Source organism: Oenanthe melanoleuca, chromosome 5, assembly GCF_029582105.1.
Source record: "Oenanthe melanoleuca isolate GR-GAL-2019-014 chromosome 5, OMel1.0, whole genome shotgun sequence".
Classification (NCBI taxonomy): Eukaryota; Metazoa; Chordata; class Aves; order Passeriformes; family Muscicapidae; genus Oenanthe; species Oenanthe melanoleuca.
This window is the reverse complement of record NC_079339.1, coordinates 58632756-58652869: the sequence shown is the minus strand read 5'-3', so window position 1 is coordinate 58652869 and position 20114 is coordinate 58632756. Positions and strand designations below refer to the sequence as shown.

At 59.0% G+C, this 20114-nt stretch overlaps 2 protein-coding genes across 3 annotated transcripts; one reads left to right on the top strand and one right to left on the bottom strand.

Moving 5' to 3' along the window:
- Positions 1–5844, top strand: ABHD12B (abhydrolase domain containing 12B). Its single transcript, XM_056494234.1, has 13 exons — positions 1–275; positions 2232–2359; positions 2748–2850; positions 2932–3051; positions 3353–3383; positions 3538–3583; positions 3674–3803; positions 4008–4048; positions 4262–4341; positions 4463–4545; positions 5036–5114; positions 5246–5370; positions 5717–5844. Exons 1-13 carry the CDS (start codon positions 16–18, stop codon positions 5757–5759), a joined length of 1269 nt encoding a protein of 422 aa, XP_056350209.1. The 5' UTR covers positions 1–15; the 3' UTR covers positions 5760–5844.
- On the bottom strand, positions 5678–19037 carry PYGL (glycogen phosphorylase L). Of its 2 annotated transcripts, none has more exons than XM_056494230.1 (21): positions 18964–19037; positions 17341–17593; positions 15819–15920; positions 14472–14550; positions 14182–14285; positions 13557–13688; positions 12807–12918; positions 12651–12733; positions 11500–11643; positions 11283–11375; positions 10949–11095; positions 10314–10477; positions 10111–10225; positions 9373–9474; positions 9145–9292; positions 8992–9050; positions 8258–8399; positions 7942–8149; positions 7732–7866; positions 6606–6672; positions 5678–6494 (listed from the first exon to the last, which is right to left on the bottom strand). In XM_056494230.1, the coding sequence occupies exons 1-21, from the start codon at positions 18987–18989 to the stop codon at positions 6306–6308; spliced, it is 2604 nt and encodes an 867-aa protein (XP_056350205.1). In that variant the 5' UTR covers positions 18990–19037; the 3' UTR covers positions 5678–6305. The 2 variants fall into 2 exon arrangements, with proteins under 2 accessions (XP_056350205.1, XP_056350206.1); XM_056494231.1 differs by lacking the exon at positions 18964–19037 and adding an exon at positions 18661–18789.
- Between the last annotated feature and the right edge of the window lie 1077 nt (positions 19038–20114).

Below are 20114 nucleotides of genomic sequence, written 5' to 3'. Positions count from 1 at the left end.
GCGGGTGGGCGTGTCATGGGCGTGACCGATGGGCGTGACCGATGGGCGTGGCCTGATGGCAAGGGGCACACGGGGCGTGTCTGGGCGTGTCCCCGCGCCGTGGGCGTGGCCTGGCGACACGGGCGTGTCCCCGTGACGTGGGCGTGGCCTGTCGGCGTTGTCGGGCGCGCAGCGATGCGGCGTCGCGGCGGGGAAGGCGACGGCGGCGACAGCGGCGACAGAGGCGGCGACATTGGCCCCGGGCAGGGCAGGTCCGGCGCGGCTCGGCAGGGACGGTGAGTACTCGCCACCGTGGGGACAGCGCCGTGGGGACAGCGCCGTGGGGACAGCGCCGTGCTGCCCCGAGCCGCGTGTCCCCGTCCCCAGCCGTGTCCCCTGTCGCTCCCACGCGCTGTCCCCGTGCCGTGGCTCTGTCCCCCGTGCCGGGGCTCTGTCCCCGTGCCGTGGCTCTGTCGCCGTGTCGGGGCTGTCACCCCGTGCTCCCGTGTCCCCACGCCGTGGCCTGGTCACCCTGCTGGGGCCGTGACCCCGTGTCTGTCCCCGCTGCCACCCTGTCACTGTGGCCATGCCCCCGGGTCATCTCGGAAGAACGGTGACTCCGTGCTGTCCCCGTGTCACCCTGCCACCACCGTGACCCCGGGCAGTGGCCATGTCCCCATGTCACCCTGTCACACGATCCTGCCGTGTGGCCGTGTCGCACCCCACCGCGGTGCCGCGCTGTCGCGTTTGTCACCGTGCCAGCTGTCGGAGGTGCCCTGTCCCCCCGGCCGGTGCTCACCTGCACCAGGTGTTGTGCAAGGGCCGGCCTGAGCCGCACTCGAGCAGACCGAGAGCAGCACCCGACAGTTCCTGCAGCACCCGACAGTTCCTGTAGCACCGACAGTTCCTGTAGCACCGACAGTTCCTGCAGCACCCGACAGTTCCTTCAGCACCGACAGTTCCTGTAGCACCCGACAGTTCCTGCAGCACCCGACAGTTCCTGTAGCACCGACAGTTCCTTCAGCACCGACAGTTCCTGTAGCACCGACAGTTCCTGTAGCACCGACAGTTCCTTCAGCACCGACAGTTCCTGCAGCACCGACAGTTCCTGTAGCACCGACAGTTCCTTCAGCACCGACAGTTCCTGCAGCACCCGACAATTCCTGTAGCACCCGACAGTTCCTGCAGCACCCGACAGTTCCTGCAGCACCGACAGTTCCTGCAGCACCCGACAGTTCCTGCAGCACCGACAGTTCCTGCAGCCTCTCCAGGCCATTCCTGGCCGCTCCATCGCTGCCCGTGTGCTCAGCCCCGTGTCCTGGGGGATAACTGGGATTTGAGGAGCTGCCCGTGCCTCCAGCACAGCTCCTGCCATCCTACCCCATCCCAGGAGGGGTGTCTGTGCCATCACACCCTTGTGCAGTCCTTCCTTGGGGCCTTGCAGCATTCCCAGGGCAGGGAATGGACCGGGATGTGCAGGGGGATGCTGATCCTGCTCATGTGCTGTGCCTGGCTCCCATCACAAACCTCTGCCCTAAATCCCCCATGCCCAGACTGGTTTCCCCATCACCATTAGCCCACTAGGGAGGTTGATTCTGGGAAAGCTGCAGCCCTTGGCTTTCCTTTCCCACCTGGGGGCTGGGGCTGTGTCTCAGTGCTGCAGACAGCAGCTGGATCTGGCCCCCAGCCCTTCGGAGCAGGGCACTGGGGACATCACCCCAAGCACCTTTCCCCACCTTCCTCCTTGTTATTGCAGGTGTGGTGGTGGTGACACTGGGGGACATCACCCCCAAGCCCTTTTCCCACTTTTCTCCTTTTCCCTGGAGTATTGCAGAAGCTTTACTGCCGGGCTCGGGGCCACATCTGCGGCTGTGCTTTTCCAGCCAGGACTCGGGGTGTTGTCACAGAGTATCGGTTGCTCCTTATTGCTGGTTGGACTTGCAGCTCCCAGCCTTGGCACATTCCCTGCCCTTCCTGCCTCCCGGCGTCCGTGGGAGAGCGTGGGAGACCGAATCAGGGCTTTTGTCACCCTGTGTCGCCGTGGGGCTGCTCCCCACCTTGACTCTGTCCCCAAAAGCCAAGCACAACATCGGTGTTGGGATCCAGTTCCCACTCCCACAGGGATTGGGATCAGCTTGTAGGAAAAAGCTGCGTCCACCCGTCCTGGCTGGGGTTGGGGATGGGGAGGCTGCTGTGCTGCACCCCAGACCCCTCGGGATGGAGGGATGTGCTCAGCAGTGCCTCCCCTGCAGGGCCCGGCGCTCCTGGCTCCCCGGGCTGCGTGCCCTGCTCCTGGCCCCGCTCCTCACCTACGCCTCCGTGCCCTTCCTCGTCCGCCTCTTCCCCAGCCTGCTCACCAAATTTGTCTACCTGAACTTCCGTGAGTATCCCAGCCAGGAGAACCCCCACAGGGATTCAGCTGCCTGCTGCAGACCCCCCAAAACATGGGTGGGACCAGTGCTTATCCAATTCCTGCTGTGCCGTGGGCTTGCAGAGGAGGCACAGAGGGATCTTTCCCCGTGTTTTGCAAGCTCTAATAACGTGGTGCTGCCAGCCCTGTTTCCTGCCTGCAGCCACAACACGCCCAGGCAGGCTCAGCATCAGCAGGGCTGGAAATTTGGGTGGGAGGAGGCGGCAGAGGGCTGAGCTCACCTGCCTCAGCATGGCCCTCGATAATTTAAATCACATAACACGCTGATTTAGAAAGAATTGTAGAAGAAACAGCTGGGTAGGAGGATTCTGGATGATGGCTGTGATTTCTCCATCAGTGGCCTTCCCTTTCTTCGTGGACTTTCGGCGGCCGGAGCTGCTGGTGAACAACACCATCAGCCTGTACCTCACCACCGAGCCGGGCGTCACAGTTGGGATCTGGTGAGCAGGATGTGCTCAGTGTGCCCTGTGGGACAGCAGAGTCCTGCTGGGGCCCCCAGGGTGACCCCAGTGTCCCCCCAGGCACACGGTGCCGGGCAGCAGAGGGGCCGAGGCGCAGGGCAAGGACCAGCGCTGGTTCGAGGAGGCTCTTGCTGATTCTCACCCCGTGATCATCTACCTGCACGGCAATGGGGGCACCAGGTGAGATCCTGAGCTGCTGCTGCAGGGCCAGGACCAGGCCAGGATGGCTGCTCTGGGGTGAGAAGCAGCAAACTCGATGCAGCAGGCAGCAGTGCTGCAGGGCTAGGCTGCTGCTGTGGGGTCTGACCTCAGCAGTCAAGGAAAAGCCCCATAAAATAAAAAGAAAAGTCGAAATGCACCCACCCCACAGCACCCAGCTCTTCCCTGCTGGGATAAGTCACCCTGGTTCCTCACCTGCACTGGTGCTGGAGGGGAGGGTCCCTTGGGGTCTCCCCAAACTCTAACCCTGTTTTCCCCTCAGGGCTGCGAGTCACCGTGTCCAGTTCTTGAAGGTAAGTGGTGGCCTGTGGGGACACTGGGACCTGCTGGGGGAAAGGCTCCTGCTGGCTCTGGGGACCCCAGAGAGCCTGTGCAGAGTGAACAGGCCATGCTGGGGGTCCTGGGGTGAATCCCCCACCAGGACATAACTCAGTGCTGCTCTGACAGACGATGGGGGCTGCTGACTTCCACATCCTGGCTCTCGACTACAGAGGTAAAGTTGTCCCCCTGCCTCTTGCTGGGTGATCCCCCTCTTGGGGACTGTCCCCACCAGGGTTGTGACACTGAGCTGTGTCCCCCACAGGCTATGGGGACTCCACTGGACACCCCTCAGAGAGTGGCTTCACCACAGATGTCCTGGCACTCTATGACTGGGTGAAAGCACGGAGTGGGAACAGCAGGATCATCTTCTGGGGACATTCTTTGGGGACAGGGTAGGTGCATGGGGTGGGGTGGGGACACACCCTGTGCCCTGTGACACTGCTGCCAGACTGGTGCCACCTGGGAATGGACCAAGGGCTTGGAGCTGCTCCTTGGTAGAGACCCCTGCAAAGCCAAACACAGCCAATGAGGGGAATCTGAGGGAGCTGTGCATCCCCCCTTTGCTGTTCCCCTCACTGTCACCTCTCCTGTCACAGGGTTGCCACCAATGCAGCGAGGAAACTGCAGGAGGAGCGAGGTAAGGGCCAGAATGGATGGGTTGTCCCCATGCAGTGTCACCCTGAGGCTCTGCTCTGCCCTGATTTTGGGTGATGAGGAGCCCTCCCTATCCTCCCTACTGGGATGGGGACATCTTGGCCCCACTGCTGCCTGGGAGGGGAGTGTGGCAGCAGCATGGCAGCAGGGACAGCCCCTCAAAGCCATGTCCACTCCCACCTCACTCTGCTCTCAGGGGTCCAGGTTGATGCTGTGGTCCTGGAGTCTCCCTACACCAGCATCCGAGATGCAGCTGCCAACATCCCCATCACCAAGGTGAGTCTGGGGGCTCTGCCCCTGGGGTCCCCCAGCAGTGTCAGCTCCAGCTTCCTGGCTCTCCCCCCTCTCAACAGCTGAATCCAAACCGTGGCTTACATTCCAAACTCTCTCCCTGCAGATCTACCGGCAGTTCCCAGGTTTTGAGTCCCTCATCCTGGACTCCATGGCTCGGGCAGGAATGTTCTTCCGCAGCGATGAGAAGTGAGTTCCTGCTGGGAAGGGTCACAGCAGAGCCCAGGAATGATGCCAGGGAATGAATGATGGGAATGATGCCAGGACCACCTGGCCCAGGAGAGGTGTCACTGACCCCACTGAAATTCCTGCACTCTGTGTTTACCCAGCTTACTCATACTTCAACAGTGACTTTTTATTTGCATAATGCCAGGCATCAGTTTGATGACTGGCCAAAGTCCACAAGCCACCATCCTTTTTCTGGTGCTCCTGTTCCTTGTAGCACACAGAGCCTGCCCAAATTCCCTTTGATTTATGGGTGCTTTTGAAACCTGCTGACCCTGTAAGTGGGGGTTAAGGTGATGAGGGTGCTGCCATGGCAGGGCAAGCAGCACAGGCATCACTCAGGTGGGCATGAGGGGGGTCAGGGTGCAGTGGGAATTTTAACAGGGACTGGGGAGGCTCCTGAGGGTCTGTTGGCTCCAGGGAGACTCCTCAGGGCTGTTCTTGCTGCTCACAGTGTGAAGGTGCTGGGCTGCCCCCTCCTCATCCTGCATGCGGAAGATGATGGAGTCCTGCCTCCAAAGCTGGGACGCAAGGTGGGCACCTGCCAGCCGGGCTCTGAGCCTGGCTTTGCAAGGCTGAGGTGGCCAGAGAGGGGATGGCCATGCAGCAGGAGGGGTTTGGGGTCCCCTGTTCATGCAGTAACCTTGCTCTCACTCTGTGGCAGCTCTATGAGACAGCACACAAAGCCTACAGGGACAAATCCAAGGTGAAGTTCATTACCTTTCCTGAAAAGCTGGGCTTGGGCCACGACTACATCTCCTTCAACCCAGAGCTGCCTGCCCTGGTGAAGTAAGTGCTGCTCCACAGAAATGGGGGGGCACAGGATGAGCCTTGGCCTCCCCTTCCACCAGTGCCTTCTCTTCTCCTGCTGTGAGCTCAGAGCTGCCTGCTCCCTGCTCCTTCCCCTTCCCACGGTGTTTGCTGGCATCACTTTCTAAACTTCAGTGCTCCCCACTGCCCTGAGCCTGTCCTCAGCCTGGGTGGCTTGGGGAGGTGGCTCTGGGGACACCAGCTCCTCTTTGCCCTGGGTGCAGAGATGCTCCAAACCCAGCTCAGCCAGGAATCACAAATCAGGCTCTGACACAGCACAGGAGGGTCAGTGACACAGTGTATGATTTATTACATCTTGTTGCAGAGACTTCTTAAAAAGAAGTGATGCCAGTTGCTGCCTGCACTGATCCCACACTCCCTCACATCCACTCCAGGACTCCCCCCATGGCACTGAACTTACTGCTGTAAGTAATAAAATCTACTGAGAAACTTTTTAGTCACCCTCTGCCTCCAGGATGCTGCAGGGATGGAGACACTGATGTGGTCTGGGCCATGACTGGGAGATCCCACAGGACACTGGTGGGGATACATGGCCTCTATCCTGCTTCAGCAGCACCTCTGAGGCCCCAGACAGCTGTGCCCAGCTGCATCCAGCTGTGCTGCCCACCCCACCCCTGGCCAGCCCTCCTCCTGCGTGAGCACTGGCAGAAGCAAGCCCAGCCCTAATTTCAGCCTCCAGCAAACATCCCGCTCGGGGGACTCCAATGGCACTTTTATTTTTAGCACCTAACGCAAGCAGCAGGGCGACGTGGTTTCGCTTTCCACACGGACACTTACGTTATAAAAACCCCTCCCCGTGTGCCCACCCCTAGGGAAAGCCAGCAGCAGCAGCAGCAGCAACACAGAGACTCAGACAGCAGAGAATTGTACAGCACACACGCGGCCCGGCGTCCCTACGCCGCGGTGCCGTTGGGGGTCTTGTCCTGCCCCGCGTCCCGGGGCTCGTTGGGAGGGGGGATCTTCAGGTCCGAGGGCTCCACGTGCCAGATGTCCCGCGCGTACTCCTTGATGGTGCGGTCGCTGGAGAACTTGCCGGCCGCCGCGATGTTCCTGATCACCATCTTGGTCCAGGCTTTGGAGTTCTGCAAGGACAGGGGGTGGCGTTGGGGTTGGGCTCAAGGCTGGATCTGAGCACATCCCTCCCTCCAAAATAGGATTTTGTGTCTCTGCCCTGTCCCCGGGCTGGCACTCACCAGGTACAGCTCGCTGACCTTCTCCTGGCACTTGACATAATCCTCGTAGTCTGCAAAGACTTTAAACCTGTGGCAGAAAAGGAAGGAGGAGTCAAGATTAGGAGAAACAGGAATGCAAGCTGCCTGTTACACCTTAAATCCAGAGGTTAAACTAAAGGTTCCTGTTACTTATAACAGTTCTTTACTCTGTTTCGGTGCAAAGGAGAAATCCCCACCAGATACTCACACAAAAGCTTACTGGCAAAAACAGAGCAAATTAAGGAAATTTTGGCAAAAGGAGTAAATACGACACTGAATTCAATGTAAAACCACTTATCATAGCATTCCTTAGCATGAATTTAGTATTAAGCATTTACTTAGAATTTATTTAGCATTTGCTTAGCCCATTTAACTGGGAAACAGCTAAAACCTTAAGATACTACATTACCCATAAAGCTATATGAAGGGATTAAGAGAAGAAGAGTGAGAAATATGGAAAAGGTAGAGAAAAAACACACAGCTACCAACTCCTGGGTGGGTGAGGCAGGAACTCCGAGGAAGGCACCAGGGCAGGACAGCGGCCATAATGCCCTCAGCCCCTTTTATATCCGCAGTTCCTCATGGCCCCGCCCCCTAGGCGGGACTTCTGCTCTCCCCACCAATCAGCGCTGTTCTCGTGTGATTGATTGGGAGCTCGGCCAATCAGAGGCTCGGTTAGCACAACCCACGCATGATTGACAGCTCTGCCAGGCTGAGGGGTTTGGGCAGTGCCTCAGCAGAAAGCCAGGCCGCACCGCAACCCCACACACACAGAGGCGTCCTAAGAACCCCAAAAACAGCTCCAGACATCGATCTAATCCTGTCTCTGGCAGGTGTCCTCCAGCACAAAGCCTTCAGTCAAATATCCCCTCCCTAAACCTTGCTGGTAAAGGGGAACACATTCCTGCAATGCCAATGCCCATGGCTGACCAGTGCTCTGGCCAGGAAAAGCCTTGAGATGCCTCAAATCGCTTGGAAGGGCTGTGTGCCCAAAGGCATTAATGTGACATTAATCCGTGCCATTGAGGAGCCACATCCATGGTCCCAGCCCTGCTGTGGCCACGGGACAGACCCAGCCCAGGGGAGGGACGGTGCCGTGGCGCCTCACCTGTCATGGTGGAAGAGCATGTTGACCACGTCGTTGAAGAGGTTGGGGTCTTTTGGGGAGAAGAAGCCACTTTTAATCTGGTCCACAGCCTGTTTCAGCTCGGGGAGCCGGTCGTAGTAGAGCTGGGCATTGTACCTGGAGGGAAGGAGGCTGTAAAACAGCGCTGCCCCAGGCACCTGAGCTGGCACCCTGTGCCACCCCAGCCCTCACCCTTTCTTGTCCAGCTCCGTGACATCCTCCACCCTCATGCCAAAGATGAACAGGTTTTCCTCTCCAGCCTCCTCGGCCATCTCCACGTTGGCTCCATCCATGGTGCCGATGGTCAGAGCCCCGTTCAGCATGAATTTCATGTTGCCCGTGCCCGAGGCCTCGGTGCCCGCTGTGGAGATCTGCTCCGACAGGTCGGTGGCAGGGATCACTGCCAACAAAACACACGGTGGTGTGACCAGCTTTGGGTTTATTTCCTGCTGAAGGACCACAGCATTGAGGGACACCCCCTCCCCACAGCATGCCCCACCCAAGGTACCTTTCTCTGCCAGGGACACCCTGTAGTTCTCCAGGAAGATGACCTTCAGCTTGCTGCCCACCATGGGGTCGTTGTTCACCACCTGAGCCACGGCGTTAATGAGCTTGATGATCATTTTAGCCATGTGGTATCCTGGGGCAGCCTGGGAGAAAAGCCACAGGTGAGCCAGGAGGGCTGGTGAGGCACACCCTGCTCCCACCTGTCCAGGGAACAACCTGTTCATCCCTGGTCCCATCACCTAATCCTAAACATGTTACACCACAACATTTTTGGGGGCTTCCATGACCACAGAAGGTTGTCAAAACCCCACCCAAAGCAGTGCTACTCCAGTGCTTCTTGGACAACTTCATGGACACAAAACCATGGAATTGTTTAAGTCAGAAATGCTCTCTAAAATCATCAAATCCAACTGTTCCCCCCACACTGCCAAGGTCACCACTGACCCATGTCCCCAAGTGCCACATCCACATGGCTTCTAAGTTTCTCCAGGGATGAGGGCTCCACCACTGCCCTGAGCACCCTTTTGATGAGGAAAATTTTCTTAAAACCCCATCTAAACCTCTCCTGGCACAGCTTGAGGCTGTTTCCTCTGTCATGTCCTGTTCCCTGGGAGGAGACTGACCCCTGCCAGCTCTCCCTCCTGTCAGGGAGTTGTAGAGATGGGGCCCCATGAGACACCTGCCCCACATCCAATGACTTCCTCCAAAATCTCTAAAACTCCTGACCCAGCTTACCTTGCCTCCAATGATCACCGTCCTCGGCACAAACAGCTTTGTAGGATCCCTCCTGATTCCTGGAGGGAACAGCAGTGTTACTGTGGGGCAGGGGCCACAGGGGTGCTGCTGCAGCCCTGGGACACTCTGTCCCCTGGGGGCATGGTGGCTTACGGTTGTACATGGTGATGATGTGCAGGCAGTTCATCAGCTGCCGCTTGTACTCGTGGATCCTCTTGACGTGCACGTCGAACATGGAGGAAGGGTTGATCTTCACCTTGTACTCCTTCTCCAGGTACAGTGCAAACTTCACCTTGTTCTCCTGGGCCAGGGCAGGGACCACATTCAGCCCCCAGGCAACAGCAGCCCCAGCTCTCTGTTCCCCCTGCCCACACCCCTCACCTGCTTCACTTTGGCCACCTCCCGGATGAAGAGGTCGTCGTCCACAAACTTGTGCAGCTTGGTCAGCTGGCTCAGGTCCCGCACGTAGTCTTCCCCGATTTTCTGCAACAGGAGCAAGAGCACTTGCTGATGGTGGGATGGTTTGGGATGGAAGAGATCTTGAACATCATCCAGGGACAGCTTCCACTATCCCAGGTTGTTCCAAGCCCTGTCCAATCTGGCCTGGAACATTTCCAGGGATCCAGGGGCAGCCACAGCTTCTCTGGGCACTCTGTGCCAGGGCCTCTCCACCCTCACAGGGAAGAATTTATTCCCAATATCCCATCTAACTCTGTCCTCTGTCAGTTTATATCCATTCCCCCTTCTCCTCTCACTCCATCCCTTGTCCCCAGTCCCCCTCCAGCTCTCCTGGTGCCCCTTTAGGCCCTGGAAGGGGCTCTGAGCTCTCCCTGGATCCTTCTCCCGGCTGAACAGTCCCAGCCTGGCTCCAGAGCAGAAGGACCCAAGCCCTTGGCACATCTCCATGGTCTCCTCTGGACTCTCTTCACATCCTTCTGATGTTGGAGACTCCCAGGGCTGAAGGCAGCTCTGCAGGTGAGGTCTCCTGTGCGGAGCAGAGGGGCAGAATCCCCTCCCTGGACCCTCAACCACCCAGAGGATGTGCACGGTTGAGGTTCTCCTTGCCCCTGGCTCAGCAGGGAGGGTCAGAGGCCGTGGCTGCTCCCCCCAGGCCGGTACCTCAGCGATGAGCTCGGCCAGCCCCGGGTTGCAGAGCAGCAGCCAGCGCCGCGGCGTGATCCCGTTGGTCTTGTTCTGGAACTTCTCCGGCTCCAGCTCCGCAAAATCCTCGAACCTGCGAGGGCGGCACAGCTCCAGCCGTGCCCAGCTGGCACCAGCACCCCTGCCCTGCCAGGAAGCAGCCCCTCCCTGCCCTCACTCACACTTGAGTCTTGACGATCTCGGAGTGGATCTTGGCCACGCCGTTGACGGCGTGCGAGCCCACGATGCAGAGGTGCGCCATGTTGATCCTCTTGGTGTCCCCCTCCTCGATCAGGGACATCCTGCGCAGCCGCTCCACGTCGTTGGGGAACAGGGACGCGATGTGCTGCCGGTGGAGCCAGACAGGGTGGCGTGAGGGATGGCCCCCAGGGGCCATGCCAATGTCCCCAGTGCATCTGGCCCAGCACAGATGTCTCTGGATAGAAGGACCCCCCAGGCTGCCACACAGAAGGGTTTGGGGACACACACTTGGCCACTGAGGACATTTTGGCAAAAGCCTCGTGCTGCCAGACCGGGAGGTCAAACCACCATCTCCTCTGCACTCCCAACATCTTTCCCAGCATGAATTCAGCATTTAGGAAGCAAAGAAATGCCAGCTCTCAAGTCCCTGAAGCAACAGGTGAAGCCTCAACAGTCACTAACTGCAGGATGGCAATGAGCTGGTAGGAAAGGGCTTCCCTCCACATCAACTCCCAAAATGGCAGCTGGAATCCCCCATCCACACACCCCACATCATCAGTTTGTGCATCCCCTTGTCCTGACAGTTCATCCCTGTCCCCTCCCCGGAGGCACTCACATCCAGGTGTCTCTGGTTGATCTCATAGATGATCTGCAGGTGCCTGGGGAGCAGCTTCTCCACCAGGTCCACGGGCCAGCGCTCCAGGGCCTCGGGAAGCACCGTGTGGTTGGTGTAGGCAAAGGTCCTTTTGGTGATGTCCCAGGCCTGGCAGGGCAGAGCTGTGCTCAGTCACGCCTCAAATGCCAGAACCCACCTTTGGTCCTCCCACTCCCAGTCCACACCAGTTAAACCCAGCCTGACTGCTCCATGTCATTCCCAGCAGCCACCAAATTGGCTCCTCCACCATGGGCAGGGGGGTACAAGTGGAGGAGACCAGCTGGGGTGTCCCTACCTCATCCCATGGCAGCTTCTCAATGTCCACAAAAATCCTCATCAGCTCAGGGATGGCCATGGCAGGGTGCGTGTCGTTCAGCTGGATGGCAACCTGGGAGAGCGGGGTGGCACGTGGGGACACAGGGGGGACACTGGGAGCCCCACAAACATCTGCATCACCTGGGAGGTGTGGAAACAAGCTGCAGGGCAGAGGTCAGAGCAGCCCTGGCTCCTACCTGGTCGGGGAAGGAATCAAACACGGTCCGGACGCTGTCCGTGCTCCCGAATTTGGACGCTTTGAAGCGGCGGATGATGTCCTGCAGGGTGGCAGCCACCACAAAGTACTCCTGCTTCAGCCTCAGCTCCTTGCCTTCAAAGAACTGTGGGCAGAGGAGCAGGAACTGCAGGATTCCCACAGGATTCACTGCACTTCCCTTCCTGGGAAGGTTTTCTCAGGGTGTGACCCCTCTGTGCTTCCCCCAGCATCAGGTGCAATCCCAAGCTCTTCTTGCTTCCCAAATTCCAGCACAAGGGTTTAGGATGTGCTGGTACAAACAGCTTAAATCCCAGCTGAGCACTGTCAAAACCTGTTCTCTGTGGTTTGAACTTTTTGGCTGCAAGGAAAAGTACCAGGACAGTGGAAGGGAAGCCTTAGGAGCTATTTCCAAGACAAGGATTTAACCACCATCCATGCAGCACAGAACATCAACCTGCTGGTCTGCAAAGGAAAAGCTGCAGGAGACAACCTCACCACTGGAACTGCAGTGCCCCCAGCTCTCCTCAACAGCTGGGAAGGCTGGAGGAGGATTAAATGGGAAAAACACCCTAAACAGGCTGCAGAGCAGGGCAGGGAGAGCTTCCCTTTTTTTTTTTTTTTTTCCTGCTCCACAGCTTGGTTTGTGGCTAGTGAAGGGTTGTGTGTCCCACCACACCTCTGCACCAGCTTGGCAAGAACTCCCAGAACAAGAGGGATGGGGTGCAAAGAGCAATTTGAGGCACAACCTCTGATCCCAGGGTTGCAAAGAGGCCACCAGGGTAACACCAGCAGCGTTCAGCAATTTGCCTTGATGTTATATTCTGAGACTCAAGGAATGTTTCTGCAGCAGGGGCTGCTCATCCTCCCCTCACTTGACCCCCCAAATTCCTCCCCCAGAACTCCCCAAACTCCCCCTTGGCCCCCCAAAACCTCCCCTGAACCCCCAAATTCTGCCCAAAATCCCCCGACTCCTCAAAATCCCACCCAGGGAACAGACAGCAACCCCCATCCAAGCACTGCAGGCAACTTAAACCACAACAAAAACCATCTCAGCAGCACCTGGAGTGAGGGGCTGCTCCCCTTCTCCCTCCATGTGGGCACTTCATCCATCCCTAGAACACCAGGACTCACGTTGTCGTTGGGGTAGAGCACCCGGGAGATGTTCTCTGCCAGGTTCCTGTCCAGCACGGCCTGGATGTAATCCCCGACGTTGACTGGGGAGGAGCAGAGTGAGGAGGTGGGCGTGGGACCCTCCCAGCCCTGCCCCCCCGCCCAGCCGCCACTTACAGTCGCGCAGGTTGAAGTCGTTGGGAGCGCGGGCTGACCACAGGCGCATGGTGTTGACGGTGTTGTTCATGTAGCCGGGCACGGGGGTGTCGTAGGGCAGCGCCAGCACCACCTGTGACAGCCCCAGGACAGCTGGAATTGGGCTGGGATCCCCCCCATGCTGCCCCTGCAGCCCTCCCATCCCACAGAGCCTCCTGCTCAGGGCTGAGCTCAGCGTGGTTGTGTGGGTGGGGATGTCCCTGGTACCCCTGTGGCTCTGCCTGCTGGCTGGTGTTTGCCACAAGTGCTCAGGGCGTGGAGAGGGGCTTGTAAACACCAGGAGCAGCTTCATTTAGGTTTAATTTAGAGCTGCACATAGCACACAGACCTGCTGAAGCTGCTTGTGGTATTTCATAGAAACCCAGAATGGTTTGGATTGGGAGGGACCTTAAAGTCCACCTTTTTCCAACTCTGCCATGAGCTGGGACAGTTCCCACTAGATCAGATTCCTCCAAGCTCCATCCAACCTGGACACTTCCAGGGATGGAGAGCTTGGCTGCAGATGTGGAGCAGCCAAATCTTTAAATTTAAATTTAAATTGTCCTCACCCCCATGCCCATCTCCTCCCCAGTTTGCCCCAACATTGCCCCACCACTGCCTTTTCCATCCCAGAAATTCTGCAGGACTCATCCCTGGGGTGCAGCCAGCCAGGGAGAGCCCCCAAAGGACAGCACAAGCCATGCAAGGGACATTGCTGTCCCCAGCCCTTACCTGGGTGTCAATCCACTTGGCACCTGAGGCAGAGTGCTCCACCCGGCCGTAGAAGTGCACGGGCAGCATGTACTCAGGACGGGCCTTCTCCCAGGGATTGCCGTGCCTGAGCCAGTCATCAGCTTCTTCCACCTGCCAGGGGGACCAGAGCAGTGACAGGGACAGCCAGCCCTGCAGGATGGCTGGGAAAGGCTCTGGCTGCTCATGGCAAAGGGGAGGATGCTCTGTCTGCCCTAAACCTGGATTTTGGCCCTGCAGGTACCTGGAAGTGCCACCCTGAACTCTGGGGTGTGCCTTCCATGGGGATGGGGACAAACCCAAGGTTTTATTAGTGCACTGCTAATGTTGCATTTTCAAACCAGCCTCTCCCCCCCTGCTCCATGAGGAGCAGGGACACAACTGCCCCATCCTCACCTGCTCCAGGCAGCCCTGGAGCAGCTTTTGGGGTGGCCCTGAGCAGGGAACAAAAGATGGATGCTGTGAGCTTGCACTGATGGAAGAAATTAAATTTGCTCATGAAAACATCTGCTAAAATTGAAATATCACAGCAGCAGCCTCCAAGCTGAGGGAAATGTCTGTTCCAGCTGTGCCAGGGGACAGTGAGGTCACACATCTGGAACCATACCTGCCACCCATCCCGGATCTTCTGGTTGAAGATGCCGTACTCGTAGCGGATGCCGTAGCCGTAGGCTGCCAGCCCCAGCGTGGCCATGGAGTCCAGGAAGCAGGCTGCTCAGGAGAGGGGAGAGCAGTGAGCTGGGCCCCCCTTCTCCCTGGGACAGCCACAAGCCCCACAGGGCCAGCAGCCAAGGCCAGCAGCCACCCAGCACCACGATAACCCCCCCAGGATTAGGTACTTCCCATAGTGGATGTAAAGCCCTCAGGGATGTGCCCCCCTCCTGGGGACTCACTCACCTGCCAGCCTGCCCAGACCCCCATTGCCCAGCCCAGCATCCTCCTCGATTTCCTCCAGCTCTTCCATGTCCAGCCCGAGCTACAGATGAGAAAAAGGAGAGGGGCTGGAGACTCTCAGGGTGCCCAGCCCCACAGAGGGGAGGCAGTGCTGGCACACACTCCCTTCCAGGAGGGCTGGAAAGGCACCCAATTCCACAAGACCCATCTCTGCAGGTGGGACACCCTGATTTGAAACCCAGAGCAGCTGCTCTGCCCCTCAGCTGTGTCTCTGTGCCATGGCAGGGGCCATCTCCCATTTTTAAAGTCACTCTACCAGGCTTTACAAAGGACATTCACACCCTTGACCTCACCACGGGCAAGATCTGGGGGTGAGGGGCACCAAACTATAATCAGGGTGCTGCCCTTGGGGTTCCAGACACTTCCAAAGGCTCTGAGAGCTTATTCCCAGGCCTGCTCCCTCTCTCTGTGGGGCAGGCACCAGGTTCCTGTTCCCCCAGCACCCCCTATGCCCTGAGGCAGCCACCCAGCTGGAATATTTCTGCACTCCCAGCACCCCTGTTCCCTGGGGGAAGGCACCTGGGTGCCATCTTCCTGCTCCCCCAGCACCCCAATCCCTTGGGGACAGGACCCAAGTGGTGTGTTCCTGCTCCCTCAGCACCTCCATCCTCTGGAACAGGCACCCAGCTGCCTTTCCTCCCAACTGCAGGCATCACCCTTTAGAGTGAGAAGCATCTATACCCTTTTTCCAGGGACATTTAAATTTTTCAGCCCAGGATGCTGTAGGAGGAAGTGGTTTTGCTTATGCAAAACTCCTCAGGGAGCTCAGGTGGAGACCTTTGGTCCATTGCCCTGCCCTGATGTCCCCTGGTCACAGCAAGTGGGGATAAAAAAATATAACCTCCCCTAGAAATAAGTTCCTCTCCTTTGACATGTTTGCACAAAAGCTGTTCCTGCTCTTGTGCAACCACCCTGGCCACATCTGATGACATTGAACACAAGAGGTGACAGGGTGGGGACAAAAGCAGCCCTTTGATAACCCCAGTGCCACCTGCTGCCAGCACCCAGCTGGGCTTAATTCAAGGTTTTATTCCTCCCTGCCACTAATCATGGATATGAACAGCCTCACCCACAGAACCACCAGTTTCCTTCCAGGACATAAAATCTTGCTGCATTCCCCAGAACACAGCAGCCAGGCTGGGCAGCTCCAGAGCATCCTTTAATCCCTAAATCATCTCCTGTGGCTCAGGGAGCACTTTGCAGCCAATGTACCAAAACATCAACATTCCCAGGAGCTGGTAAACATGGATCCCTCCCAGTCCATGTCCTCACCCCTGGTGGGATGCTCACCTGGTAGACAGCCTCATCACAGGCATTCTGCAGCCCCAGGTTAATCATGGTGTTCTGCAGCGTCCTCCCCATGTAGAATTCCAGGGAGAGGTAATAAATCCTCTGGAAGAGAAAACCACCCCGAGGTCACCTTTCCCAGGGCTGGAGGAGGCTCCCCTGGGCTCCAGAAGCTGCTGTTGGGTGATATCTCAAAACAAACAGGAAAAAAACCCAGCTCTCACCAGAGCAGGGGGTTTGCAGCAGGAATTTCAGAGCTGTGGCTCCTGTGGCTCTCCTGCTCTTCCCCAAACCAGGAAGATTGTTTTATTTGGATGAGCCCCGTTGCCCTGTCCCAGGGTGGGGACAGCTCCAGGATGGTCACCCCATCCATGCCGGTGACAGCACCAAACTTTAAAGAGGAGCCGTTCCCTAAAGTCACTCCGGGCTGCAAAGCCTCCGGAAAACCGAGCGAGCTGTCGCTCCCGCGGGGACATGGGGACATGGGGACACGGGGCTTCCTCTGCTGTCCCCTTGCAGCAGGGGACACTCTCCCGCTGACACCGCGCCCGGGCCGGCCTTGTGTAAGCCGAGCCCCGGCGTCAGCACCGGCAGGTTTTAAGGAAGGATTTAGGCTGGGGGAAGTCGCTGACTCGACAGCTTTCCCCAGGACCTGCGCGGGGTCGGGCCGGGAATGGAGGTGGGAGAGAATCCTGGAGTCCTGAAATGGTTTGGGCTGGGAAGGGACCACAAAGATCGTCTCGTTCCATCCCTCCTGCCACGGGCTGGATGTGCTGGGCGGGATCCACTGGGATTTACTGGTGTGACTCCAGCAGAGCTGGGAGCAGCGGCTCCAGGCAGGCTGGACGGGGGAGTCCCGGCTCCAAACCCTGCGAGAGGCTCCTTTTACACAACACGGGGGAGTGCTGAGCTATCGCGGCTGGCACGCTCCCAGCGAGGTGCTGGCAGGGAGCAAATTGATGCCGACAGGGACATCCAGGTGTCAGGAGGGGGATTAGGATTTAATCCCCCCGCGGCAGAGCCCGGAGCGAGCCAGCGGGACGGGCGGCAGCGCAGCCACTCCTGCACAAACCGGATCTCTCACGCTTGGCATCACTTGTGTTAAACAAGATCTGTTTGCGGTTGGCTTGGGGTGCCTTTAAGCCTTTCCAGTAATTCCCCCGGGAAGGCTTTGGAGTTGGTTTTGGTAGACAGCACCCACGCCGGCGCCGCGGGACAACAAGCGGCGTTCCCATGCCCTGCACCCCGCTGCCGGCCAAGCCGCGCTGTTTGTTTTGCAGAGCAAAGGACAGTGGCCTCGCTTGGTAAAGTCCAGTCCCTCCTCTCGGAAAAGTTACCGGAACAGCCCTAAATCCATGAAAAACCGAGCCCCGCCAATCCCTCTATCCCAGCGCGGAGGCAGCGCTCACATCCACGGGGTTCCCATGGTTCCCACCCCAGCCACAAAGCGGGACCCAGCCCGGGGGGGTTCCCAGCACCCCGCCCCGCACGGAGGGGCTCCCCCCTTCAATCCCACCGCTCCCACCTTGGGATCCTTCTCGTAGTAGTACTGCTGGGTGCGGATCCAGCGCCCCACCAGGTGATCCCGCACGGTGTGGGCCAGCGCGAAGTAGTAATCGCGTGGGGTGGCCACATTGCGGTCCTTGACCAGGGTGAAGTGCAGGTGCCGGTTGAAGCCCCGCTTCAGCTCGGCCACGCTCTCCGCGCCCACGATGCCGCGGATGCTGATCTGCTTCCGCCGCTCCTGGTCCGACAGCGGCCGCGACATCGCGGCGGGGCTGCGGGGACACGGGCGAGGGGGACACGGATACACGGGCTGCGCTCCGGAGCCGCGTTCCGCCTCCGCCCCGCGCTGGCACCGCCCCGGGACGGGACGGGATGGGGACGGGATGGGGACGGGCCCCGCGAAGGGCCGCCCACGAGTGGGGCGGGAGAGGCGGCACCAATGGGGGGAAAAGCGGGGACACCGGGGATGGGCAGGGGGGGAAAAGGGGGGAATCCCGGGGATGGGCAGAGGGGGGAAAAGGGGGGAATCCCAATGGGCAGAGGGGGTGCAAAGGGAGAATCCCGGGGATGCACGGAGGGCAGTGCAAAGGGGGGACCCCGAGGATGGACAGAGTGGGGTGGAAATGGGGGAAATCCCGGGGATGGACAGAGGGAATTGCAAAGGAAGAATCCTGGGGATACACGGAGGGAAGTGCAAACGGGGGACTCCAGGAACGTGTTCCGGGGACGCCCCTTGGCGGGGTCTCAGAGGGGTGTGCAAAGGGGGCACCCTGACGGTCACAGAGAAGGGAGAGGGACCCTGGGTATGGACAGAAGGGTGGCAAAAGCCGGGAAGAACCCGCTGGGGCACAGAGGGGTCTGCAAAGCTGGGGAGGGGATCCCGGGGGTCTCAGAGGGATGCGCAAAAGGGGGCGGTGGGGGCACGGAGGGATGGCAAAGGGGGAAGGGAGGGATGCGCAAAGGGGGTGTCCCGGGCAGGTGCAGAGGAGGGGGCCGGGGCTGGGGCACAGCCGGACACCCCCCGGGCGGAGCTCCGCCGTCCGGGCGCGGTCACCGCCACCCAGCGCTGACCCACGCAGTGACCGCCCCCGGCAGGGACCGCCCCACGCGGGGCCCCGCCCGCGGGACAGCCTCTCCCGGAGCACGTACGAGGAAGGTGCTTCCCTCCGGGCCCGGAGGGAAAATCGGGAAAGTGTCGTGATGTGTCCCACCGTGTCACGATGCATCCTCGTGTCACCGCCCCATCCCTGTGTGCCGGTCCTCTCCCAGTATCCCGGCTGCCCCCCCGCTCTCCCCCGCAGCATTTCCCGGCCCCCTCCCTTTTCCCCCCTCTCCTCACTGTTCTCTGCCTGCCCGCAATCCCTCTGGAAATGGCGTGGATCTCTTTCCCCGGGCTGCGCAGCTCCCCGCAGCGCCCTGCCCTGCCCGCAGGACCTTGCCCTGCCTCCGCTTCCTCCCAAGGGCACAAATATCCGATAGGAGCTTCCAACGCAACACTTTCTCCTCCCCCGCCTCCTCCTCCTCCTCCTCCTTCTCCAGCCATGGCCCCGCAGCCTTTCCAGGCTCTTTTCCCTCTTCTGGGCTCATCCCCAGCAGGGCGGGCAGTAAAGCAAGGAAATAGGATTCTGCCCCTCTGCCCTACCTGCAGTCCTGCATCGAGCCCGACATCAGAAGGATGTGGAGCTGCTGGATGAGTCCAGAGGAGGCCACAGAGATGCTCCAAGAGCTGGAGTCCTTCTCCTCTGCAAGGGCTGGGAATGTTCACCTGGTGGACAAAAGGCTCCAGGGAGACCTTATAGCCCCTTCCAAGGTCTAAAGGTGCTCCAGGAGAGCTGAAGTGGGACAAAGATCTGGAGTGACAGGATGGGGAAATAAATGGCTTCCTCGTGCCAGAGGGCAGGGTTAGATTAGATTAGATCCATGCACAGATCCACGCACAGATCCACATGCAGAGTTACAGAATCACACGATCACAGCGTGGCTTGGGCTGGAAAGGAGCTTAAAGATCATCCAGTCCCACCCCCTGCCAAGGGCAGGGACACCTTCCACTAACCCAGGCTGCTCCAAGCCCTGTCCAGCCTGGCCTTGGACGCTTCCAGAAATGTGGCAGCTACAGGAACCTGTGCCAGGGCCTCCCCACCCTCACAGGGAGGAATTTCTTCCCAACAGCTCATCTAAATCTCCCCTCTGTCAGTGTAAAACCATCCCCCCTTGTCCCATTGCCACAGATGCTCTGGGCCTGGGCTGTTCCCTGTGCTGTACACGGCTTACAGGCTGGTTTTACATGCTGCAGGAAGATGCAGTTTCCTGTATCTCCGGTGTTCTGGGCACATTCCCACTCTGGAAAGAACAAGCATCCTTCTGAGATGCACTTCATCCATTAGCATTTTCTTCTTTAGCCCTGGACTGGAGCCCATGATGAGCTCAGGGGCTGCACATTGAAAACCTCTCCTGAGTCGCTCTGGGAAAACAGAGCAGGCACTGATATCCCAGCAGCGAGTCCTTCTCACGGCCCTGGGAGAACTGTCCACGCTGTTCCCTTGGGAATGGCTCCCCCTCCACTGACCCCTCAGCATTTTGCCTCTATTCCATCTCCCTGGGGAGATGGTGCTCTGTATCCAGCCTTGGTCATTCCTCCCTCCTTCCAGGGATGGGGCAGCCACAGCTTCTCTGGGCAACCTGTGCCAGGGCTCCCCCACCCTCCCAGCCAGGAATTCCTTCCTCAAGTGGCTTCCACGGCCCCCTCCCTCTCTTTGACTGAGTTCTGTCTGCTCTCTGCTGCTATCTCTGGAC